The following is a 26,502-nucleotide window of genomic DNA, read 5'->3' as shown; positions in this document are numbered from 1 at the left end:
GCATATGTCATAAGGAAGCTGATTTGTTCCCAACCAAGTAGATAACAGCATTAGTCGTAGTTGCATGCATATAAGTAGGTTGCATTTCGTGAGTCCTATACGTTTGTGACTCCTCGGTCTTCTGTGTTTCTTTGCATCTTCCTAAGCATGAGGACATGCTAGAATCTAAGTGTGGGGAGGTTGACAAACCCCATTTTGAGGGTTTACCTTGTGCTAATTTCAAAGGGTTTATCAATGATTTCACACACTTTCTGCATGAAAAGACAAGGATTTGCATTCCTTTCCTAGTTTTGTCTCATGAATGAAAACATGCTTATTTTGCACTAAAATAGATACATCTCTAATCTTCTCTTGATGCCATTCGATGCTGTGACTTGTGCGCTAAGTGGTTTCAGGATATAGAGTAGGAATGGACAGGAAAAGAGAAGGAAGACGGGTGCAAGGGAAGGAAGCATGAGAATTGAAGCTTTGGAAATTTCCGCAAGGGCGCGTGCGCGCACCTGACGCGCCCACGCGGATAAGAGCAACGTGAAGCCGAGACCAAGAGCCAAGCCACGAGCCGGCTTGAGTAGCGGCTAAGCCAGGATTCTCATGGACGCGCACGCGTACGTCCCGCCTCCGTGAACACTCTAAAACCGCATCCATGGCGCGTCCGCGTACCTTGCGCGTACGCGCCGATGTTCGAATATGATTTTTTTAGAATTCACGTGACTCAGGCGTGGAGTTGGTTAGAGATCTGAACTTTTGAGGAGTGTATTGGCGGGAAAAGTCTTAAGAGGACTAGGGGAGCAAGGGTAAAGGACACTTAGTTCATTTTCTAGTTTTTGAGATATTTTTGGGGGAGAGAGGAGAGAGGAGAGAGGACTCAAGTTCTTACTAGGGTTCTTCTTCATCAAAATTCTGGATTTCTACCCATTCCTTGGTGAGATCCATTGCAACTTTCATTCCACTTTGTTCATGTAATAGGTTTTCTTTTCCAATTTCAAGTTGTAGTTGTAATTGCTAAAATTCCTTGGATCTAGGATTCAACTTTATGATTTTTGGATTCCATTGATGTTTTGAGATTTTGATCCTCATCATTGCTCCTTGACAATTGTTTGTTGTTAATTCCTTGTATTGCAATATCTTGGATTCTACTTTTCTCTTCATTTTACTATGACCTTCTTTCATGCTCATCACATGTTTGATAAAATGTCCACACTAGCTATGGAGTAGAATTTTTACTCTTGGCATAGGGTTTGGTTATTGGAAGAAGTTGAATAGTTGTATCAATAGTTGATTTGGAATTAGGGATTGCTAGTTGGCTTGGAGTGCACTAAAGCTAGATTCCCATGAGGTGAAGCTAGGACTTGTGACTCAAGTTGATTGTTTTCATTTGATTTTCCTCTATACTTAGGGGATGACTAAATGAAGCAAGGCCTAATTGTTGTCAACATTGAATGGACTATAAGGATAGAAGTTCTAATGCCAACCCTAAGCCAAGCCTTTTGATAATTGATTGCTTGTTTCTCATTACTTTGCTAAAACCTTCAAAGAATTCCAACGAGGCTTACTAAGTCAATAAGATGCACACTTTGGCGATTCCAAGGGAGAACGACTCGGGAGACTAGTACTCTCGGATATAGATTGTAGATTTGTTTGATGATGGATTTTGCGTTGGTTTAGACTATACTACGATTGATCACTTGATAAATTCTATACCGACAAAAATTCATTTGTCAATGACCCACATTATCGAATATTTAAAATTCGATATCCTTCTCAAAGAAGAAAGAGAAGCAAAGAGGTTAATAAGGAAAGCTCATAATTATACCCTAGTTCACAATGTCCTCTAAGGAAGAGGAATATCTACTCCCTTGCTAAAAGTGTGTTCCGACCTTAAGGATAGAAAAGTCTTAAATAAAATCCACAGTGGTATCTGTGAAAATAATCTAGGGGCAAAATCACTGACAAAGAAAGTGCTATGAGATGGCTTCTACTGGCCGACCTTGAAGTAAGATGCGATTGATTTCATTAAGAAATACCGACGTTGTCAGCTTTATGATAAATTTCCATATAGCACCACCAGCTCTCGGGTAAGCAAAATACCTCATAATACGGATCAATTACTTCACTAAGTGGATTGAAGCAGATCTCCTAGCGTCCATCACATCTTAACAAAGTTGAAAATTTCTTTACAAAAATATTATCACGATGTTTGGAGTTTTATTTTCCATTACCACTGACAATGGTACTCAATTTACCGACTTACATTTCAAAGCTTGGTGGCAAGCCTACAAATTAAACATCAATTCACATCAGTATAACTCCCCCAAGCCAATGGACAAGTAGAAGCTACAAAGAAAGTCATATTGGTGATGCTCAAGAGAAGACTACAAGATATAAAGGGAGCATGGGCTGAAGAACTCTCCTAAGTTCTATGGACATATCGAACAACTCTTCAATCCACGATGGGAGAACCTCCATTCCGACTTGCATATAGTATGGAAGGGATAATCCTTATTAAGGTCAATGAAAAAAGTCCAAAGGTAGGATTCTACAACAATATTGACAATATTTAGGCCGACAAAAAAAGCTTGACCTCCTTCTAAAAGTTCAAGAACAAGCTCAGATAAGAGAGGAGGCACCAAAACAAATAATGGCAACTAGGAACAACAAGAAAAGTCATAAGAAGGAACTTCGCTACAAACGACCTCATCCTAATCTAAAATGACACCAAAGTGCAGAAGTCGGGTAAAAAAAACTGGCAGCCAACCAGAAAGGTCCTTACAAGATTACTGAAGTCTTAGAGAAAAAAAGTTACTACAAAGTGTCTGACATCAAGGGAGACGAGTTTTCCAAGTCGTGACATGCTTGTACTATAAAAAGATACCACAACAAATCTTGCTCCCTAGTGTACTCTTTTTTCCGACTTCATAATTTTTTTCCAAGATGATTTTCCTGAAAAGGATTTTAACGAGGTATTATAGTAAGAGCTAAGTGTTAGGATAACTTAAAACTTTTGGTAGCAACTAGTAAATACTTGTAAATTGTTTGAATAAATAATATATTTCCTTTTCACAAACTTTTTAATTCTTTTAATAACAACCTCTTAAGGTCGGACAAACAAGATAAAAAGGCTTCGGACTGTGCCTTTGAACAAGTCCTTTAAAATAGCTCGGGCAAAACAAGTTGTATCGTATACAAGGATGACAACCTTGAAAAAATTAGAAATAGGAGGGAATAAGCATATAATCCCTTCACCTAAGGCGCAAATTCATGTTCGACAAAGTGCAAAAATCACGGGCCGAGCTTTAAAATGGTCGCTTAGATAAAGCGATGAAGTTCGAGTTGGTGTCCAATGGTTATAATACGACCTGACAACTTAAAACAACACGAACTCATGAGTTGAACGAAATCAAGTAAAAAATAATTGTATGTTCTGATAGATTCGTATTAAAAACAAGTCGTATAAAATTCCATCACTATAGAAACAACTCGAGTCAAACAAAGCATTGAAAGGCTTCATGAAAAATCAACCTTAATAATATGACTTGACCATCCGACCCACTCGAACTGCTTGAGCCCGACTTCATAAAGTTTGACCCCGAGCAGGGGCATAATTGACAAGGTGACGAGGTCCAATGGCTACAAAGATGATTTGATACTTTAGAGTGACCCAACTTAAACGAGTTGTACTTAAAATAGGTCATAGAGTTTTAAAACAACTCGGATCTAAAATTAGTTGCATAAAATCAATCATTAAATAAACCTTATAACTACTCACATCAAATGAGATAGACGAGGTTGTACTAGTGAAATAATGTTTTAAAGAAAATGATTTGTGCCCAAACAAATTATATGCAATCAAAATAGTTTCAAAAATGATTTGTATATAAACATGTCATTAAGTCAAGTTGAAACCAATTCAAGAAAAACAACTTGACCAAAAAACAATACGTGTAAGAAAATCAAGTCGTTTAGAAATGACTTGTAAAAAACCTTTCTAAATTCAAATACTATATTATAAAAATGATACAAGAATCCTAAAAGTAATAAGCATAGAAAGGCAAAGTAATTGCAACAAAGTACTATAAAAGCCCGAAAAAGGGCAAAACAGTATCAAAAAGTTACAAAATAAATTGTTCATAAGACACACAAATCAGGCCATCAAAATAAAGATGAAAATGACTAAGAGGCAGCTTCAGTATCGGTAGAGTGAGCGATGTCCTTCTTGGGTTGAAGAGCTCCCATATCAGCATCTTGAGCGACCTCTTCACCAGGAGCAACTTGTACGACCTTTTCAGCAGAAGTCGGAGGAAGGACCTTGTCGATGGCTAGGGTAGAAGTTTTCAGACTTTGAGGAGTTGGAGCGATTTCATCATCCTTTGGAATTGAGATAATCTCACCACCAACCATGATTTTTTTGAGATCAATGGCAGAGATATCAACTCCTGGAGAAATTACCTAAAATTGGGCCTTTAAATTTTCTACAGGCTCATCCATGCCCTTAACAATAGATCCTTCCAACTGCTCATGTTGACCCTTCAACTCCTTTAACTCGGACATCAACTCAAGCTTCTCTCCGTAGACTCAAGTATAGCTCTCCTTTGCTTTCTTCTTCAAATCCTCCGCCTTGTCAAGCTTGGTGTCGGAATCTTTAACCATCACCCTCATCATAGAAGCATCCGACTTAAAAGTGTTCCTCTTAGCCTCCCACATGCTTTTGGTCTTTTTTTAGCTCATCCACCTCCTTTCAAAGGTCGGCCTCTTCTTTCTGTGTAGCATTGAGGGAGGTTTGGCAAAGCTTTTTCAGAAGAGTAGTACAAATAATAGTAGTTCAGATCCCTCCCTTAGCCATCATTTCAATATTTTTCTTAACAGCAACATCATCCATAACTATAGAGCTCCCAGGGAGAATATACTCTTCGCTGCAAGCAACAACATCAAATCCTTGGTCGTACATGCTGTCATATTTGTTGGAGGGTGTTTTACGCTTATGACCAATACCCGAACTTGTAGAGGAGGGGCAGGTTGTGCTAACTTCCCAACTGGGGAAAAGGTTGGAACCGGCTGAGGAGAGGAAGTCCCAAGGTCGCCTGACTTGCTAGCCTTTTTCAACTTAGCATGACAACCAACCTCGTTTCTTCTTATCTGCCTTAGCTTATTATAATGGCCGAAGCCACTGGTAATTTTTTCTACACATAAGAAAAACAAGACTTAACAACCAATTATTAAATTCATAGAAAATTTTCTACAAAACAAACATATTTACCTAGCTTGATCTGAACATAACTCGATTTTGCTAGCAAAAATTATTTTTGTGTCTAAATGAGAAGATCGGCCCTAACTCTTTTAGAAGAAGTTCACAATATTCTGCTCAAACTCATCAGGATCATCAAAATTGTATTTAAGGACTACAGACACCTCTTTCCAGTACAAACAATATAGGGTTAATGTTCAAATTCGTCCCTGAAAGATCACGCGATCTTCATTTTCATCCCTGAATGATTTTTTTAATCAAATTAGTCCCTCAAAGATAAACTGTTAGTCAAATTAGTCCTTCCGTCAATTGGATGATGACGTGTCACGTCAAGTTCCACGTGGCATGATGATGTGGCACGCCACGTGACAGGTCAGTGTCACTTGACATATAAAAAAATTTTCTATTAGTCAAAATAGTCCTTGAAAGTACAGACGTAAGTTATTTTCATCCCTCAAATTTTAAAAATTAGTCAAACTAGTCCTTATATAATTTTTTATTTTTTCTTCATAAAATTATCTCTCTCTTTTAATTGTTCTCAAAATCTTTCTTATTCTTTTCTATTCTAAAACCTTTTTTGCTACATTACTACATTTTGCTGGAATATATATACTAAAAATTAAAATGTATGTATTTATTAACCTAAACAAAGTTATATGCTCAAAATCAAAATTTATGTATGTTAACCTAAACAAAGTTATACCACTATTTTTTTTCTACTACATCTTTTTTTTTTTCATTACGGTATTACTTATATATAGGAGGTAATGGTAGTGATACTTAAAGTCAAAATTCAAGAAGATCCACAAATTTTGCTTCAATTCCAAACTTTACAAAATGTTGAAAATTTGTTGGTTTATTATTATTATTATAAATGAATTGCTTCTTAAGCATAATACGTGCAAACATCATAATAAATTTTTGTGTGTTTCATATGTTTGAGATAGATTATATAATTTTTCTTTTAATTTCACAAATCAATGAGATAAAATGAAATAGGAAATATTATACCTAAGCATAATACAGGCTACTCCGCACTAGTACATTATATAAATAGATATGCTTCGTATTAAAATAAAATTCCTTTTGTTTTAAATGAAATATTTAAAAAATTATATTAGAATATTAAGATTCAAAAAGTGATTCCATAAACCAGATTTTCAATTATTGAGTTTTACTATATAAATTAAATAATAATAAAAATTATAATTTTAAAAAATTTAAAAGATTTAAAATTTAAAATAATTACTATATTATTTAGTTAAATTTAAAATATTAAATTTTTAAATATATAATCAACAATAATTTGATAAACTCATTTAAATAAAAAAATTCACATAAAAATTACAATTTGTATAAAAATTTAATTATTTTTATTATTTTATGTAAAGAGAATTTTGTTTATTAATGTTTAAAAATTAATATTAAAATTAGTAGTATAGAAAAATATTATAAATTTACTATTATAAAAAATTATATAAGGACTAGTTTAACTAATTTTTAAAATTTGAGGGATGAAAATGACTTACGTTTGGACTTTCGAGGACTATTTTGACTAATAGAAAACTTTTTTATATGTTAAGTGACACGTGGCATGCCACATGTCATTGACCTATTACGTGGCGTGCCACGTGTTACTGACCTACCACGTGGCGTGTCACGTCATCATGCCACGTGGCACTTAATATGACACGTCATCATCCAATTGAATGAAGGATTAATTTGACTAACAGTTTATCTTTTAGGGACTAATTTGATTAAAAAAATCATTCGAGGATAAAAATGAAGATCGCGTGATCTTTTAGGGACGAGTTTGAACATTAACCCAAACAATATATATATATATATATTGATCATTCTCATTCTTATAAAAAGGTCGAGCACCTGCACCTGCAGTAGGAAAGACTTTAAAATAATAGTTCTTGAAATCATGAAAATAATTCTCAAATATAGAAAATATCTTTTTACCTATAATAGTTCAGAAAGAGGCTCATTGTTGTTTCTTAGAGCTAAAAAGTTTTGTTAACTGAAAGAGGTAAAAAAAATCTTAAGCAACATGGGAAGGTCGAGCTCACAACTAACCAACTGGTACACTTTTATAAAACCGCAAGAATTGGGGTGAAGTTAGATTGGGGCAACTTTAGAAGCCAACAAAACATCCATTTCAAAGTCGATAAAAGGAAGTCATACTCCTAACCTAGTGAAAAGGCATTCATACAAGAAGAGAAACTGCTCATCTGACTTGTTTTAACGGGTATAGCAAATATTCTCTTCGAGATCAGGAGCTTCTAATACATACATTTCTTCCTCCTCCTATCCCATACAAATTTTATGCTTAAGTCAGAACTCTTCCAACATTTTTCTATCAACTACAGACACAGCAGTTAGTATTGTGCTATCTACCTAGTCTAAATCAGTAGTAATGTTTGAAGGCAATTTGCACTACTGAGCGAGACATATAGAAGATATACCTAGCAAAAAGGAAAATAAAACAACTAAGTTAGTACAAGTCAGACAACGCTATAAATCGGACAAATAACAAAAATTCTACATCATCGTGATAACCTATCTTTTGTACCTTTAAACAACAACAATGGCTAAAAGAATGGCCTACATCAACAAAGCGCTAAATGGCACCATTGTAGCCATAACAATTATACCATTTAGGAAAAAATAAACCCCTTACTCGTAAGACATTTTTTCAAATCAAGATACACAAATATATTCCTAGCAAGTGACATTCTTGAAAACTCTTGAAACAAAATCTACAAAATGACTACAAAATCATTCAACTTTGCAAAATCAAAAAGCATCTCTAGCAAACTCTGAAATCACCAAAGAGATTCAAAATACCATAACAATCAACAAAACTACAAGATTGTGGATGGTAAAAAGAAGTAGAAACTAACCTTTGATGATGAATAAGATAGCGCACGACGAAATCCTGGAAAGAAACAACCACTAGAGAATACAAGAAGCAACATCAAAGGTGAGATCACCAAAAACAAGAATTGACAGTGATGGAAATGCTGAAGATAAGAACAATAGAAATAGTTTTCTTGCAAGAGGTTTTGCGAAATGAGAAAACAAAAAAGAGGAAGAGTTAGGTTTATATAATAATAGAGGCAAAAAGGTAAAAATACTCACTTTAAACGATGGTGCATGGTTACCAAAAAAAGTATGCTAGCAGTTACAGAATAAAAAAAAGTTACGAAAACGTTACAACAGCTCAAATCACGTCGAGTACTCGACCTCACAAAGGCCAATCACGTCAGATTTTCTGATCAGATTAAATCGAAAAGTCCACGTGAAAGACCTACTCGCACCTTTAGCTTGGTCTAATAGCCAACTTGATTGAATTCTTAAATCTGACTTACAGAAACTCGACTTCAAGTAAGGGTATTGTTTATGACCCATTTTAAGTGCCAGGACCAAAATGATTGAAGCCCAATTAACACTCTACAAATACCAATGTGCATATCTACATTACGGCCTATCCGACCTCACAGAAGTCGGACACGGTGATACGAGCCTAGCCCTACTTATTTAAATAAGTAACTAACTCTTTCTCTCCTATTACTCTAGAAAGGAGATCTCGATAACTTTTCTAATAAAAGTGAATAATTATCCACCATCAAAGGTGGAACCACTTCATAAAGTGATTATTGGTTCACCCCTAACTATAAATATCATGACACTCTCAGGTATTTTTTGAATTTCAATCTACTAAAATCCTGCCTAAAATCTTTGCTAATTTAAGTATTAGAGTCCATTGCAGCTTTTCCCGCCATCTTCTCCAGAGTGCTCGGACAACATCATCCTACTGAGGAAACGAAGAGCATCTCATTCTAAAAAAAAATCTGGACCTTACATTTAGGCATAAATCCATCTATTTCAGGTAACCCTCAGAAAACTATATATATACCTCTGACTTAGAGCATAGATGTTATAATATAAGCATAGGAATTTTCAGTGGCAGAGTAATAATACAGAGAAGTTTCAAGAGGTCAAAAATAATATTAATGTATCATGTACTAGTAGTTTTATTTAGAGAAAATTTGCGAATCATTAGATAAAGAAATTAATTTTTCGTAAAGACAATTGTGACGAGTTTTATCTGCCCAAAGGTAATTTGTCTAAATGTACTTTTTCATATCAAAAGTAATTGTCTAATGGTTTCTTTTCATAAAAGAGTAATTAAACGATCGATATTTTCAGTTAGAACATTTTGATTTGATGGATTTTTTATTCCATAACAATTGTTTTAAGAAAATTATTTCGTTATTTGGACTACAAAATTTCATATTATTTTAAAAATAATAAAAAGAGAAATAGTAATGATAAAATATATAAACGAGTGGATTAATTTGTTTTTATGTTTAAGAATGACAAATAGAAAGGTGGTCATGACTCATGAGTTTGGAGTTTCCAACCGTTTTAACTGATTAATATAACAAAACGGCAGTGTAAATTCGCAAATATTTTTGCTAATTTTTCTGCACTGTTCCCTCATGGCATTGTGCTCTGAATCAAGTACAATAAAGAATTTGTCTAATTCCTTGTTTTCTTTTTAGTTGAAGCCTGTCTTCATTTGCTCGTGTCAATTGTCGTAATTAACAAAAAATAGTAATGGGATTTTTATGAAACTAGCGAGGGGTGGATGTTTTACTCACATTTTTAATGAATTTTACATTTGTTAGAACTTTGTAGTATACTCTATGATGCACCGACACGAATATGAGATACGACATAATATGGGACATGTTAACATATAAATTTTAAAATAAAAAATATAAAGTATTTTTTTGATAAATCGTAATGATATTTTGATAATTTATTAATATTAAAATATAAATTAATTTTTTAATTATTTTTAAAGTCTTATTTTATTTATATAAAATATTTAAAATATTTTTTATTTTAATAAATAATATATACTATTTCTAAATTTATCTCAATAATATATATTAAGAATAATGCTGGACACGCTGATATGTAATGGTATTTAGGTGTATCTAAACGTGTCTGAAATAATTTTTTATTTTTTATTAAAATATGGTTAGACACATCAGACACGGATGATTGTCGATAAGTGTCATGTCTGAAATGTGTCCACACATAGATACGGCAACTCAACAAAATGTTCGTACTTTATAGAAATATACTCTTATTACATGATGGTAAGTATGTACTTATAACTCCGACAATTAAATGAATATTTGCCTAAAAAACAAGAATTATGGGAGATAATATACTTTAAGCATGTGTTAAGCTTTTTATTTTTAGTGTTTGGAGATCAAATCTATGCAAAACATGCGCAAGATTCTATGTAAATATAATTCAAGTTACATTCTTTATGGAACGACAGTCCTAGAAAGGGCATTCTTGAACCGATCATTATTTTAGACTCAATCTATGAAATAAACCGTAACAATAAAAAAATATGAAAAAAATTACTATTCCAAAAAAGGGTAGGCAAGTCAATAGGATGGTAAAACTAGTCAAACCAATAAAGAATGAAGGTGGAAAGAAGTGACATCTATCACTAACTTAGCTACTTGCTGATTCTAACATTAACTTTTGCATGTGCATCAAATTCTTTCTGGGAAATTCTCTGGTATGTGGAGAGAAGTGACATCTTTATATGTGCGTGTGCCTGTACTACTATATATTTACATATTCCGATTCTGAATGTGGTAGAATAATTTTCTTTTTTTTTTTTTGGGACAGGGTTTCAGTTATTAGAATAACCCTTGATTTTTTTTTCCCTCTCAAAGTGCTACAGGGACTTCTAAATTCTTAGCATCAAAAGAAGTTGAAAAGTCTAGTTGTGCATATTGTAGCTGAGCTAAGCCCTGTCAGGTTAATTATTGGATTCAATTATTCCGTTGAAGTTTCAACCACAAGCCAACTATATAAACCATCAAGGGACCAAGTTGACTACAACTTGTTCAAACATCCACCAAATCCAACACATTTTTAATTATTATTTTCCATATATATATATATATATATATATATATATATACAAAAAAATTAAAACAAGTTTAATTGGCGTATGCTAGAGTGAAGAGATGAAGATTCTCTTCGATAGATAGTTCGATATCTATCTAAAAAAATGTGATTAAAAAATCAATTTTAAAAATAATGACGCTCAAACAAGCACATATACCCATCTTCATTCTTTTCACACAAAAACTCTTTTGTCATAAAATTGTCCTTGTTAGAATGGACAAAATACAAAGACAATATTAAGTCTTTATTCATTTTTTCACTTTTTCTATTTGAGTTAACAAAAATTAGAAAAAAATTGTCTCTATAAATTGCTATATCTATCTTATTCTTTAAATAAGTTTATATTTCTCGATATCTGCAGATTTCTTTCTGCAGAACAAAGGCCAATAATCAGCATTATTATATTGTGCTACAGCTAGTCATAGAAAGTTACCGCGTGTCCTATTACTTAGTTAACAAAGCTCTATATATGTACAAACACCACACAAAATCCACGCAGTAGCTGTGCCTCTTCAGATAAAAATCATCTTATTAGTTCTTTAATGGTGTATTCAGAAAGCAAGGCTAATAGAGAACCAACAAAATCATCAGGGTAAGATGTAAGCTACTACACTATTCTATTCCGTTGTTTTTCAGTACTTTCTCTATGGCATTACGCCAACAACACAACAATAATATATTAAAAATAAAATAAAATCTATGGACCTATTGTATTTCACTAACCTGAGTTTACCTCTGATAGTTGAAGTTTGTACTAGGCCATATAGCTAGGACTAGAGATGATGTTTTCCCCATCAAGTGCAACGAAAATGGAAGAAGGAGAAGAGAACAAACTCGAAATCGCGAGGGACCGTGACTTGGAGGACCAGCTTCAGCTGCAAGGTGGTGCTGAGTTGCAGCCTCAGAAATGGAGTGATCAGATAACACTGAGAGGGTTGCTTGTGAGCATGATGATTGGAATAATGTACAGCATAATAGTCATGAAGCTCAACCTCACAACTGGCATGGTTCCCAACCTGAATGTCTCTGCTGCACTCCTTGCTTTTGTGTTTGTCCGGAGCTGGACGAAGGTTCTCCAAAAGGCTGGCTTTGTGTCGAAGCCCTTCAGCCGCCAAGAGAACACCATCATACAGACTTGTGCTGTTGCATGCTATAGCATTGCTATTGGAGGTAAGAGCCTACTATTCATTTTGGAATCTATCTATATCCATGTCACAAAGGTTTGACAATTTTATACGTCAATAGCCTAAAACAACCTTATTCTTTTTCTGGGTTTGGAACCAACTATGCATATAAAAAACTCCTCCATATTATTTAATGAATTTCCTCTGCTTATGTAATTTCTAGTCAAAACTCTACCTATGTTAAACTTTTGTGCAAAGCTTCACATCACAAGATGAAAGAAGAGAGTTGTGTTAGGTTTTTAACCGCCAACTTAAAAAGCTTCATCAAATTTTTATGATTATATAATTTCCTGTCAAAATTTTGATCTATGTATGTGTGTATGTTGCAGGAGGATTTGCTTCTTATCTACTGGGATTAAACAGGAAGACTTATGAGTTGTCTGGGGTGGGAACTCCGGGTAACAGTCCAGGTGCCATTAAAGAACCTGGATTTGGTTGGATGACTGGCTTCCTTTTTGTGGTTTGCTTTGTTGGCCTTTTTGTCTTGATCCCACTCAGAAAGGTATGAGTGAGTTATGCAATACCATATTTTATATAATATTGCATCCTTTCAACATTCAAATTCTCCTTATCTTATCTATTTATATACTTCATTTTGGATTACTTGCACATCATTCAAATTTCAAGACTTCTTAACGGCATGGTTGAGTATTATGAATTATGAATTTAATACATTTTATGGTTTATATACTGTCCCTCTCTATTCATATATATATGGCTAACTGGTCTAGTAGGCGGAAGTTTAGTTATATTTAAAACTCATCCAAGCCATCAAGAGACATGAAAAATTACTCGGGCTTACTGCAATTTTTCCCCTTTGATGCAGATCATGATAGTTGATCTTCAATTAACATATCCAAGTGGCTTAGCAACAGCTGTTCTAATCAATGGTTTTCATACCCAGGGTGACAAAATGGCCAAGTATGGAACACATATCTGGAATTTAGTATTACTTCTTTCTAATAATAACTGATGGGGTGAGAAAATTAGTACATCAAAATCTCTGGTAAATCTAGACATAATTTGTATACAGATACATTAATTTCTGGGTGTACTAATTTTCTCACTTTTTCAGTTATTAAATAAACGGAGAGTAATAAATTGTGAAAAAATCTAAGGCAATGATTTGATTCTTATTGTAACATTGCAGGAAGCAAGTGAGGGGGTTCATGAAATATTTTTCCATCAGTTTCTTATGGGGTTTATTTAAGTGGTTCTTCTCAGGGATAAGAGACTGTGGATTTGAACAGTTCCCTACCTTTGGATTGCAAGCTTGGAAGCAAACGTAGGATTTGTCATCAAACATACCTCGTCAATGTGTCTTTGCTCCTTGGAGCTGTGCTCTCATATGGGGTCATGTACCCTTTAGTTGATAAGCTTAAAGGACAATGGTACCCTGATAATCTAGAAGAAACCAACATGAAGGGCTTATATGGCTATAAGGTTTTTCTGTCAATTGCTCTAATCCTGGGTGATGGCATATACAACTTCACCAAGATTTTAGTTGCCACAGTTAATGGCATAATTGACAAGATGAAGCACTATAAAGATCGGAACCAAAAGAACGGTGAGTGTCAAACTAATCCGTTTACACCTATATGCTTGCCCTCCTCTTTTTCCTCATATAACATCTAAAGACTAAGATATGATATCTAATGTTGAGGTCTTTTTCTCACTGCAGCAGTAGCAGCTGAGCAGCAAGGGTATCCAAATGGAAACATTAAACAGACTGAGTTGTTCCTCAAGGAGAACATTCCCATGTGGATTGGAATAGTTGGATACCTTGTTTTCACAGTCATTTCAACAATTTTGATCCCGCTTATGTTTCCCCAGCTCAAATGGTACTTTGTCGTGGTTGCTTACATTTTTGCTCCAGCTCTTGCCTTCTGTAATGCTTTGGGAGCTGGTCTCACAGACATAAACATGGCGTATAACTATGGCAAAGTTGCACTCTTTGTGATGGCAGCTTTGAGCGGGAAAGAAAATGGTGTTGTGGCGGGACTGGTGGGTTGTGGCGTCATTAAATCAGTGGTTTCAGTTTCTTGCATTCTGATGCAAGATTTCAAAACTGCTCATTACACCTTAACCTCTCCCAGAGCAATGTTCATGTGCCAAGTAATTGGCATTGCAATGGGATGTGTAACAGCTCCTCTGAGCTTCTTCTTGTACTACAAGGCATTCAATGTGGGAGACCCTAATGGAGAATTCAAGGCTCCTTATGCACTGATATACAGAAACATGGCAGTTATAGGTGTTGAAGGCTTCTCAGCATTGCCTCATCATTGCTTGCAGCTTTGCTATGCATTCTTCGCTTTTGCTGTGGCAGTAAACGTGGTGAGGGATCACTCACCTAAAAAGATAGCAAAATGGATGCCGTTACCAATGGTAATGGCAGTGCCATTCCTAGTTGGGGCATACTTTGCAATTGACATGTTCATGGGAACTGTGATTGTGTTCTTGTGGCACAAGATTAACGACAAGAAGGCAAAGTTGATGGTTCCGGCAGCTGCTTCTGGACTAATTTGTGGGGAGGGACTTTGGACTCTTCCTGCTGCCATTCTTGCTCTTGCAAGGATCAATCCTCCAATTTGCATGAAATTTGTCCCTTCCTAGAACTCAATCAATATCAAGCAATGAATACATATATCACTCAGGCTTTCTAGTGCCATAGGAATTAGATAGCAGTTTCCAATGCACACCAAACATAGGATGCAACACATTTGGGTCAGCTATTACGGTTGGCATCAGGACACTGTGTAATACACAATTCTGTGAATTCAATGACAAAAATAAGGCCTGTATTCTTGCACCCATCTCTTGCAAGTGCATCCCAACACCCCAACCAAAAATGTAAACAAGTATCAGCAAGAAAATATTGAAATAATGAGATAGATACTTAGATCAAAACAAAACTCTTGTCCATGAGGCACACATACATCTTGACAATTTAACTAATCTAAAAATGAGATGTTCCTTGCTTGCCCCACAATAAATTTTCTTACCCTAAAAATAAAGAAAGCAAGGGCTATGTATATATGTATGTATGATGTATCTATATTTTGGAAAGCAAGAGAGCGAGCTCCTCATCGGAGACATTCAATTCGACATAAACTCCCAATGACGCAGCAAGTCTTGCAGCTATTTGATGCTTACACTGAGGACACATACATTGAAACACATACTCTATTAGAGAATATTAGAATATTAGAAGCTTATAAGTATTTATTCTCTGTGGTTGGTTGTTAGTAGATAGTAGCTTAAGTATTGAGCTTAGCATTTATAATAGTAGTCAATAATCACATCTATAAATACTTTGAATCTTGTATCCTACACAATTCCAAAACACAATTCTAATACACAAACCTCTTCTCTACTGCTCTCTCTTACCTATCCTAACATACTCCAAGAAGAATAAGAAGCAATGGAATTAAAAAGAAGCGGGAAATGAAAATGCTTACAGAGAGTTGTTGGCGTCTGTTGAGAACATCGTAGAAGAAAGAATAGCAGGCGCAGAAATGATGAGGAAAACAGAGATAGTGATCTTTCTTCCTTGGGGATTCCCCTGTAACCTGAAAGACGAACCTCCCACTTGGATTCCCAGATATCCTGCTAACGCCTCTTTGATCCACGATTCTTGCGGCTCCCTCCATGTTCTTCCCAAATATAAAATGCAATCTGTGAGTATGAGGGTTTCGCAATCTTTTCAAACACAACACTTAATTGACAAGAGAAATTGAATGAATTCAATTACTTACGTCCAAAGTTGGTCATCGCTCACTGTATTCCAAAGTTCAACTTCCAACCATTAATCAAACGAACGCAATGTCAATTCATGAGAGAGAGAGAGAGAGAGAGAGAGAGAGAGAGAGAGAGAAGGAAGCGGTTAACCTGTGCGTGTAGACTCGATTTCCTTCCACACAGTCTCTGCTACCAAACTACTTGCACTCCCACTTTCACTCATTCCAACTTCCAACTCCAACCAAAGAACACAAATGAAACAGCAAAAAGTTAATCCCAAGGTTAACGTTCAGTTACCAATATAAGTATGGTCCTCGGGCACTGAGGAAACTTTCAGAAGTCAAAGTTTGTTAGGCCTAGTTTGACTAAAGCCAGTTTGGATAAATAACTTAAATAAATTCTTTTAAAAAAAAATTTAAAGTATAAAAATTTTTATTAGTAGTAGTTTATAAATAAGTTATTTTATATTTGGATTTTTAATTATAAAAGTATTTATTTTAAAGTTATAGCGTTTGAATAAATAACTCAAAAAATAATTTTTTTTATAGAAGAGAATGAATATTAAAATAACGATAATAATAAATACTTTCCAATATTAAATATTGATTTTACATAACCTAGTCACTAATATTGTATATGATATGGTAGGTGAAAATAAAAAATAAATATAAAATGTGTGTCAATGTATATTTTGTTGCTGTTTTTATTTTTTTTTACTCCTATTAGAACTCCCTTTTCCTTTATTGAGGTCAAGAATTTGCTATAATTAACTATGAAAATAATAGCAAGTTATAAAATCACATGTAAAAAAAATAAAATTAAAACTAAAATTTCATATTACAGTTAAATACAAATTTAATAATAAAAAATATAGTGATAAAATGATAAAAAAAATATTTAGAAGGAATATATGCAATAGGTTGTTCAGATGCAATATTGCCTGAAAATGAAAATGATGGTGGAGGATCAATACTTCCATCAGATGAATCATTACGTGAAAATGGTGAGGTTTGGAACATTGCGTAAGAATGATGGTGGAAGGCAAGTACTTTTAGCAGATCTTGCGTGAAAATGGTGGTGAAGGGTCAGTATTTTTCATATAGTCAAGAAGGAAAATAATTTTTTTTGGTTTGAAATTAAAAATTTTTTAAGAAAGTGGTAGAATGACTTATCAAGAAGCAGAAAGTCATATATTTCTACTTTTTCAAAAAGTTTCGGCAAGTCAAAAACTTTTTTTAAAATGGTGCCAAACAGGCAGATTGTGACTTTTCATAATCCAAAAGTAAGAAAAAGTTGCTTCTGCTACTTTCCAAACGGGCTCTAAATAGTTTAATTAATTTATTTCTGAAAAAATAGTTTAAATAATAAATAATTATATTAAAAATAACTTATAAATAAATTATTTTGTGTTTAAATTTTTAGTTCTAATTGTGCTTATTTTTAAAAAAATATGATAAAAAATTTTATTACGAGAGAAGTCAATTTTTTTAACTTTTTTATAAGTTTTTAAATAGCTTTTTAAAAAAATGTAATACTTTTCATAAGTTAAAAGTTTAAAAAAGATACTTTTAAAGTTTTCAAACAGACCTTTAGTCGAAAATCTCAATTTAACTCTTAAATTTTTTAATATTATAATTTTAGATGAATTAATCTATTTTACTAAATTTCTATTTAGATTTGAAAATTTTACTATTTAAATTTTGTTATTTAAATTTTGTTATGATTTTATATTTTATAAACCTAATTTATTTGTCCGATTTCACAAAAAAATTTATGGAAAGAGTCAAAACGAACATAAAAAAAAACACTTTAAAAGAATAAAGTATGATCTATCTTTAATTTTTTAAGTAAGACCAAAATTAAATAGGAGAGAAAAAACAATGAATGGTAAGATTTATTCCGTCTTGTATGAACCTATACTTTTAATAAGCGCTTAGACGAGATGCAGGAATTGTAAAACTTCATGTTGCATCCTTCGAGTTTTGATTTCGTGGAAATTTGCTTTCGGTTATGGGGTTCTCTGGGCTCCTATGTTTGGTATGAATTTGACAGTGAAGGAGAATCTCTTTGCGTTAATGTCTGGGAATTTTATGAGTTAATTTTAGTAGTTTCTTCTAATTTATTGTTGACTGATACCCGAGCACCTGTGGTTGTTGATTGTGGTTTGCGATTTTTAGTGTCTTTCAGGTTTGATGAGGCAAGGTAGCCTGAGTTGGAAAATACTCGATAAGAAACCCCATTAAGGAATCGATATCATAAGTTATAATCCTTGTAGAATATTTATTGCCAAAAACTAGAATGTTGAGTGATCCGGTTAATCAGTTAACTCAGATTTCTCAGTTGTACAAAAAAACGTTCATACATTGTTGTTGTTATACACAAGTTTGCAGAGAAAAGTACCCAAAAAAAAATAGCTATCAAGTCTGAGTTTAACAAATCAAATTTCACATTTATCCCGCTATAATTCCAGCCAGCACATCACTTTTGCCCCGTACATAAATTGTGTATACTAAACGAACTGCGTCGAGCCATCCATCTAACGATTCCCACGAGTCAGCAACCTTGGTAATCCAAGAATTGAGAACAAAAATTAGAGCTGCATTTTTCTTAAGCTAAAGAGATTCTGGTGCAGGCTTCAGATTAAGCACATTTCAAAGATTTCACCAACCCTTGAGAAATTTATCAAAATTTGGATTTGACAAAAACAATAACAATGCTAAAATTATGTTAATGACTTAACGGTGAGAGAGAGAGGGGATAGAAATAAGCTGACAAGTGTATAGAAAGAATCGGCAAAAACTATGCGACAAGGACAGAATCAGATCGGCTGAATGTTGCTTACCAGGTAAACAGGTTCGTGAATTGTATCGATGCAGAGGCCTGCACCAGGTGGTAAGGTTAGGTCAGCACAAGCTGATACTGAAACAATATCTGCTATATCTACTTTGATTGTCTTTTTATCTCCATTTGCTGCATCTGTGGATCTGCCTGCGAGAGTTTGAGGCACTTGTCTCTGTTCGCCTTTGGGCACCTGAATAAATGGTAGTGGGTAATTTATTTGATTGCAAATTTGCGTCTGAGACACTAGAGCCTAGAAGTTTGCCAATGATTTTGAAACAATTTGATATTAGCCTCTGAAAAGCTTTCACTTGATTAGCCAGACTTCTTACCTGTTGAAGCCTTTCGTGATCCAAAATGAATTCTGATCGTTTCCAGTCATTATGAGGTGCAAGTGATTTCCCCGCGGGAGGTGCTGTTAAATATCCAATTTTAAGATGTGGCAGCGGTAGCTGTGGCAAATTGAAGTCCATCAAGGTTAGTATAAAAATGTTCCCGTCAACTAATGCTCACATTTACATAGTAGTAATGACTACAATAGCTACAGGATAATGCATAATGCATGTTAATTCAGGTGGCAAATAAGCTAGGTTCTAACTGGAAGAGGTTGACCTACTTTAAATACCGGTGAAGGGAATGTGATATAATACAGTAGTGTTTTACTTGACTGAAAACATAATTCAGAAAGATCAAAGGGGTATATTACTCACCATAGATCGCACCAACCGCAAGGCACTGCTATAAACCTGTCAGATCCCAAAAATACAAAAATAGGCTGATTGAATGACGAAAAAGTGGGAGGATATTAAGAAAAGGAAGCAACAATAGAAGGATGGATTAAAGGGCAATGTTAAGTAGAAGAAAGAGCAAGTCTATTCCGAGAAATTGATGCAACCAATAGGAATTTCAAATGAAGGTGATAGGGCATCTTACTGAATAATTTGGTTTCAATGCATGAGCAGCTGCAATATATATTGCAGATTGGCTGTACAATTCATTAGGTGAAACTTCTTGAGCATTCGCCGATCCCCCAGTTCTTAAGGTGTCCTCGGCTAAACCATACTGCAAAGATAGAAAACAAGGAAAGTGAATTCTATACTCTTAATACTGTTACATGCACACAAACAAAGTAAAACATAGCACAATTGCATGATATATAAGTAAAATGGAGAAGCATTATGACCAGAACAGTTCCGAGATTGTAAATTGCCCGATGGAAATCAAATTGTAATTGAATAGCTGCACGGAACTGCATTGAAGAATATTGGAAAGTTAAAAAGTGGAAGAGAGAATAAGTTATATGCTAAAGGACATAGTAAATGTAAAGCACTGGTTTGCAAATTCTATCTGGTATCCTCCTACAACTTTTGTACCTTGCTGATAGCAGTTCTTACAATCTTTTGCTTTTCTCGAACTGGAACAATGGCACTAAGTTCCTAAATTGAAAAAAAAAACAAAGCACAAAGAAAATAAGTTAGAACTCCAATACAGAAAAAATATAATTCATATATCAAGATTGATAGCAATCTCTTGTTTAGTTTAATTAAGTTCATTTTATCAAGAAATAAAATGAGGAAAGCCTGGGTGATTATTTACTATAAAATAATAAATTTTAGTGACATAGTTACACAATCAGTGATATAATGTAATGACTATTACTTAACAAAATAAAGAAATAGTAGAATAAGCTAACTATGAAATAAGACTCTGGTTTAATATATTTGGAGTGTGCTACGTGTATGTACTGATAACCTTCTTAGCTAAGGATTAATAAAAGATGTGACTCCCCTAAATTTACTTAAATTGATAACTAGCAGCACTTGAAGATGAGATTTGTTTACAAGTCAAGAAGTGCTTTTGGTATAAACAAGGCATTTCAGGAGAAATTCAAGTGTTTGGCTCCCAGGAAGGTGAAAACAGTTTCTTTAATATCTTTTCCAAGAAGGTCAAGTTTTTTGCTTCAACAAAAGTTCTACTATAAATCGTTGCCTCCAGAAGAAGCACTACCCAAAAATGCAGTAAGAAGCATGCAATCTTAATACAGACTCATTGCTTTCTTATTGCCTTTTGTATGAAATAAAAAAGTTTGCATACAAGTAAATCAAATATACCTGAAGGGCAAGTCCCCAGTTGTTAAGTGCCTGAAATAGATTTCAAGAGAGTCAATAACAACTAGCAGGATGTCAGTATGCAAATGAGCATTCTTGAAAAGAAATTTAGAAGTTGCAGGAATCAAACAAATACAGGATAAGAAAAGGAAACCTTTTTTTTATAAAATACAACTAAAAATAAATATTTGTTAAAGGAAGCATGTAAAAAATAACTTTTTCGAAATATGGTTTAACTCCACGAGAAATCACAGTACAAAGGGACAAAGTTTTAGAAATAATGAAATGAACCTGAGGGCTGTTCCAGTTGAGCTGGACTGCTTTTTCGTAGTTACGTGTTGCCTGGGAAATGCAAATTTCAATTTTACAATAATCATGATGTGTGATGCTAAGCCTCTATATCAACTAACAGTTAACAAGATAACTATAAATTAAAATGTGAAAAATTAGTCCATTTATTTTCACTATGAATCCTGAATCCAGCATTATGCAGTATCCATCAACAAATTTACAATCTACAAGAGCAAGAGCTGCTAAGAACCATATTTTTGCTGACCTGTTTCCATAGTTCTTCAGCTTCCTTTGTGCGACCACGCATTTTCGCCCGATCAGAGATTGCTATAGCCCAATTGTAGAAAGCCTAAAGTTTGATAGAGGGAAAAAAATTGTAAATTATAGACACTCATTTTGTTCTCAGTATTATAATTACAGTATCCAATTAAAAGCATACTTATTTGCAAAGAGGCACATATTTGGGTTTTCCTATCACATCAATAGACACATGACAAGAGGATAACTCGAGCATCACTACATTTAAGTCAGCATTCATCGTGCAAATGGATTAGCTACATGGCTACTGCCCCCAACATAGGGATAATGCTAGTTGTGAAAGCATGCCTAGTAACGCAATGTACATAAGAAATTGTGGACTGATAGAACCCAGAAAAAGGAATGCAATGGAAATAAGAAATGATAATGTACCAACAGTGCAATGCATTTTACTTTTCTTTTAACAAGGGTCATGGCTCAGAGGATGATAGTAAACACAGATCCAGTGGTCTAGCAAGACATGTTTTTATTGAGATGCAAAGTCTTCACTCACTACAGGCTGACTAGTTCATCCCACAAAATTAACTAACCTAATAGGACAGAAGCTTATTTAATAAATGAGCCAAGCTTGAGAAATTCTACTGTTAGACCAAGTTGTTAATAGGCAATATCTCAATAAAATATTCGAAGTAAATTTAATTATATAAGCATGATATTTTGTAACCTTCACATGTATGTCGTGTGTGTTATTTGAATATTATCGTGGCCAGACTAATTTATGTACAAAGTATCATCTATGGGTCATGCTCATTAGGTTCAACTACTCCAGTTCAGATCTACCTTCTATTAATCTCACTTACACCCTTACCCAGATCCTAGGTAAAAATTGACACAAATTCACAAAATATTCAATAAAATAACAGGCATTCAATTATGGCTTGTTATTTAGAATGGAATTGAAAGGGATCCTTGGAATAACAGGCCAATAGTTGAGTCTGTGTGACCTCAAGATAACATGTCCAAGCAGTGGAATCAGCCAAAATGCTATATAGTGAAAGTTATTGAGTACCAAGCCTATGTTATTGATATTAGCTCCCCCCCCAAAAAAAAAGTTTGTTTTCTCTTCCTGGGCACAACCCAAATAAAAAGTCATTTGTTAGGATTCCACAGGAAAGGATACCCTTACATACATCATGTAGTGTGGGGCATAGGCAAGTGGCCTCATCATATTTTTTACAAGCTTCCTCGAGTAAAGCATCTTTGGAAGGTGAAGTGGAATCTGGACTAACATTATCTGCACTTTCCTGCATGACAACATAACAAAGATTGAGAGGACAGTTTAAGAAATAAAGCTCACATCTGCTGGCACTTGGAAAAATGGTAATTGATATCCATGTATTTCTAACATACAACACATATGAAGCTGCAATTGCAATCCCATTTCATGAGGATATGCAAAATGCATATTTCAATCAGATTAAAGCATGGAATGTCAATGCACACTTATATACCATGTAATGCTGGCACTTGGAAAAATGGTAATCGATATCCATGTATTTCTAACATACAACACATATGAAGCTGCAATTGCAATCCCATTTCATGAGGATATGCAAAATGCATATTTCAATCAGATTAAAGCATGGAATGTCAATGCACACTTATATACCATGTAATGTGATAGAATAATTTGTACTGAATGCTTCAATCACATTAAAAGCATATAATCTAACCTAAAATGAAGAGTAAAATTAAAATCAAGCCAAGAGCAAAACAGAAATTCAATAAGTGATTCAAAAAACAGCTGACTTTGATTTTACAACAACAATAAATCAAGACAGCTGTTCAGACCTGAAGCACCAATGCCCAATTGTATAGTGCATCATAATCATCTGGATTCCTCTCAATTGCAGTAGCATACCTACAAAGTTCATGTAAGAAATTACAAGCTCATAAAGGTTTCCACAAGAAACATATAAAAATTGCAGTTTATGGCCATGAAGCTCCAAAAATTCTCAAAAAACGACAATGCAGGGTCCAAGTTTTGATAGAATTTCCCAATGTGATATTTTTTCATTGTATAGACGGGCAAAGTGACAATACCTCCTGGCAGCAAATGTGAGAATCCGTTGCCGCGATCGGCCCTCCTCGTCGGCACCTACAACACTGTTTATCAACTCCATTGCAGCGTTGTTCTGCTGTGTTTGCTGCTGCTGCTGCTGTTGACTCTGATGGCTGCAAATTTCCCAAATCATGCATTACAGATCACATTACATGTTGCGCAAGGTGAAACCACTCCCAAATTCAAACCCATTTCTATCATTCAGATTTACCACAACAATATATGAATAATAATTCAAATGACTACAAGCAGTTAGTTTAGGAGCTAAAAATGAGTAAATGCTCAAAAACTTCTTCTTCACGTATTTTCTATTTTGGACATCATATGTAGTTCTTCAACGTTGAAAATGTACGTATTTTCAAGTACTAATTCACGGTCGACAATTTTCAATCAAACATTCATCACTGCGAAATCGCTAAATAAATCGTAATTTACTCCATTTTCTCGATTTTTAATGTTCAGAGAGAGAGAGAGCGCTAACGTGCGGGGAGAATTGGAATCTTCTTTGTCAGGTTCGGACTCGTTCTTCAATCCGTTAAGCAATTCCCTCATTGTGAAGGTTCGGTTCCCTTCGTCTTTCCGAAGCTGAGGTTGCGCCGGAGGGTTGGCATCCACCGTGTGGTTGGAACGGATCGCGGTTTCACTGAGATCTGCATCATTGTTAACAGCTGGATCAGCTTCGGATCTAGGTTCTGGCTCTGATCGCGCTTGTGCTGCATGAACAGGCTCAGGATTCGATTGTGGCTCTGGCTGAGGATTGGGATTTTGGTCCGTTAGTGATTGGGGATTAGGCTCGGGTTGGACTCTTGGTGTGGTCAGAAGCAGAGGTTAGTGACAATGGAGAACGAATAAACACAAGACTGAGGAGGACGACGATATTTTAACTTTTATCTAATTTAATTTAACATTTTCTATAGAAACTTTCATCTAATCTATGTTATTTTCCCTCCAAGTCAGATGAGGTGTATGGTAAAATTAACTATTATATTTTTATGTTATACAGACATCATTTTTAAAAATTGAAAAATTAATTTCCTTTTTTTGGGTGTGTTTAAATTCAGCTCAAGTATGGTTTGAGAAGGATTCCAAGACTCAATTTGTACGATGATAGAGGCAAATTAATTGGCATTAGGATGGGAAAGTGAAAAAAACATGAAATTGCGCCATCTTCATCGCGCAGAACTCCTGCACGTCATGAAATTTCTCTACGGAAGCGTCCTCGGCTTTTCTCCCTACAGAACTCGCCAGGTTATAAAAATGGTGGCACAACGGAAGAAACCTTAGTAGATGGAAGCATGACAGATACAGTGTTAGGGGTCCGAAAGTGGCAATTATTGAGGATCAGAGTATGCCAGTACTGCAGGACAAACCACCTATTGAGGTTGGTGATTCTATTTATAGTTTATGTTCTTATTTATTCTGTCCCTATTATTTATGGAAGTTTAAATATGTTTGTCTGGAATATTATGGGTGTTTCTAATAAGTTAGCCCGGGTGCATTGTAAGGAACTTGTTAGAAAATTTAGACCTTTTTTTTATTGTGGTTGAAACACACTCCCCTTTTCATCATTTAAAATTGTTTTGGGAAAGGTTGGGGTATCACTCTATTGGTATAGTAGAAGTAGAGGAGCATAAGGGAGGTATTTGGTTTCTATCCTCTATGAAGGGTGTTTGTTGTAAGTTCATTGATACTTTTGATCAGGGTGTTACTGTTGAGGTTCAATTTGATACTTTAATTTGGAGGTGTAATGGTATTTATGGCAGTCCTCAATTTAATAAAAGGGTTCTCCTTTGGGATTATCTTGTTGCACAATCCATGATTTTTCAAGGACCTTGGATCGTTCTTGGTGATTTTAATGAAGTCAAATTTTCTCATGAATCTAAGGGTTGTCAATTTTCTCATCAAAGAGCAGACATGTTTGCTACTTCATTAGGGGATAGTGGTTTGTTTGATCTGAAGACTATTGGGAGGTAATTTTCTTGGTACAGGAGGGTGAAAAATTATGTTGACGTGGCAAAAAAGCTTAATCGAGTCTGTATAAATAGTAGTTGGTTATCTATCTTTTCAGAGGCTTATGCAGAAGTTTTAAATAGTCTTCAATCGATCATTGCCCTATTCTGGTGTGTTGTAAAGGTCATCCTCAACCTAAAGGGAATCGACTTTTCTGATTTGTTGCTGCTTGGGCTACTCATCCTGGTATAGGGATATTGTGAATCAGTCATGGTGGTCTGGTAATAGAGGAATTCATGGCAAGCTTTTGAAAGTACAGAAGAATTCACTAGAGTTTAACTCGAAAGTATTTGGTAACATTTTTGTTAAGAAATGTGAATTAGAGTAGCAGATTAATTATTTACAAAAGCGTTTGGAAGTGGTGGATAGTATTTATTTGCATCAGAAAGAGCAACAGTTGCTTGATGATTATAATAATACTTTAGTGCAAGAAGAACTTCTATGGTTTCAAAAGTCCAGAAAGCAGTGGGTAAGGTTTGGGGATAGGAATACAAGATTCTTTCATATTCAAACTCTTGTGCGAAGGAAGCATAATAAGATTCATGACCTTTTTCTCAAGGATGGAGTGTGGGAAACTGATCTAGAGGTTCTGAGTCAAGAAGCAGAGTCTTTCTAATAAAAGCTTATTCTGTCGTTTGGATGATGTTAATTTGGGTTGCCTTGGTGATGTGCCTCTTCCTTCTCTGAATGAGGAAG

At 34.6% G+C, this 26,502-nt stretch overlaps 3 protein-coding genes across 4 annotated transcripts; 1 reads left to right on the top strand and 2 right to left on the bottom strand.

Moving 5' to 3' along the window:
* Window positions 1–11,593: 11,593 nt before the first annotated feature.
* LOC107465942 (metal-nicotianamine transporter YSL1-like) lies at window positions 11,594–15,250 on the top strand. The gene is given in 7 exon segments (XM_052253900.1): window positions 11,594–11,849; window positions 12,006–12,427; window positions 12,771–12,943; window positions 13,268–13,362; window positions 13,592–13,726; window positions 13,728–14,008; window positions 14,123–15,250. Coding segments are annotated over 6 exon segments (2,007 nt in total). The 5' UTR covers window positions 11,594–11,849; window positions 12,006–12,036; the 3' UTR covers window positions 15,055–15,250.
* Window positions 15,251–15,314: 64 nt separating this feature from the next.
* LOC107465943 (uncharacterized) lies at window positions 15,315–16,496 on the bottom strand. Of its 2 annotated transcripts, none has more exons than XM_016084928.3 (4): window positions 16,330–16,496; window positions 16,197–16,236; window positions 15,900–16,116; window positions 15,315–15,595 (listed from the first exon to the last, which is right to left on the bottom strand). In XM_016084928.3, exons 1-4 carry the CDS (start codon window positions 16,400–16,402, stop codon window positions 15,494–15,496), a joined length of 432 nt encoding a protein of 143 aa, XP_015940414.1. In that variant the 5' UTR covers window positions 16,403–16,496; the 3' UTR covers window positions 15,315–15,493. The 2 variants fall into 2 exon arrangements, with proteins under 2 accessions (XP_015940414.1, XP_015940415.1); XM_016084929.3 differs by having other exon boundaries at window positions 16,197–16,218; window positions 16,330–16,487.
* A 1,922-nt stretch (window positions 16,497–18,418) lies between these two features.
* LOC107465944 (protein HLB1) lies at window positions 18,419–24,574 on the bottom strand (the record flags this gene model as incomplete). The annotated part of the gene is given in 14 exon segments (XM_016084930.3): window positions 18,419–18,740; window positions 19,022–19,210; window positions 19,350–19,469; window positions 19,728–19,763; window positions 19,951–20,079; window positions 20,201–20,266; window positions 20,391–20,453; window positions 21,129–21,158; window positions 21,417–21,467; window positions 21,682–21,765; window positions 22,865–22,978; window positions 23,526–23,595; window positions 23,778–23,909; window positions 24,278–24,574. Coding segments are annotated over 14 exon segments (1,492 nt in total), but the record flags the coding sequence as incomplete, so codon positions are not given.
* Window positions 24,575–26,502: the final 1,928 nt, after the last annotated feature.

The sequence above is a fragment of the Arachis duranensis genome, chromosome 9 (genome assembly GCF_000817695.3).
Source record: "Arachis duranensis cultivar V14167 chromosome 9, aradu.V14167.gnm2.J7QH, whole genome shotgun sequence".
NCBI lineage: Eukaryota > Viridiplantae > Streptophyta > Magnoliopsida > Fabales > Fabaceae > Arachis > Arachis duranensis.
The sequence above is the reverse complement of the archived record's forward strand: the minus strand, read 5'-3'. Positions and strand labels throughout refer to the sequence as shown.

What these genes read in the sequence shown, in the direction of transcription:
- LOC107465943 (XM_016084928.3), bottom strand. Translation starts at nt 16,402, where the DNA reads ATGAGTGAAAGTGGGAGTGCAAGTAGTTTGGTAGCAGAGACTGTGTGG. An exon ending in AGCGATGACCAACTTTGGAC is followed by an intron (nt 16,117 to 16,196) that starts GTAAGTAATTGA and finishes TCATACTCACAG; the next exon opens with ATTGCATTTTATATTTGGGA. An exon ending in ACAGACGCCAACAACTCTCT is followed by an intron (nt 15,596 to 15,899) that starts GTAAGCATTTTC and finishes ATGTGTCCTCAG; the next exon opens with TGTAAGCATCAAATAGCTGC.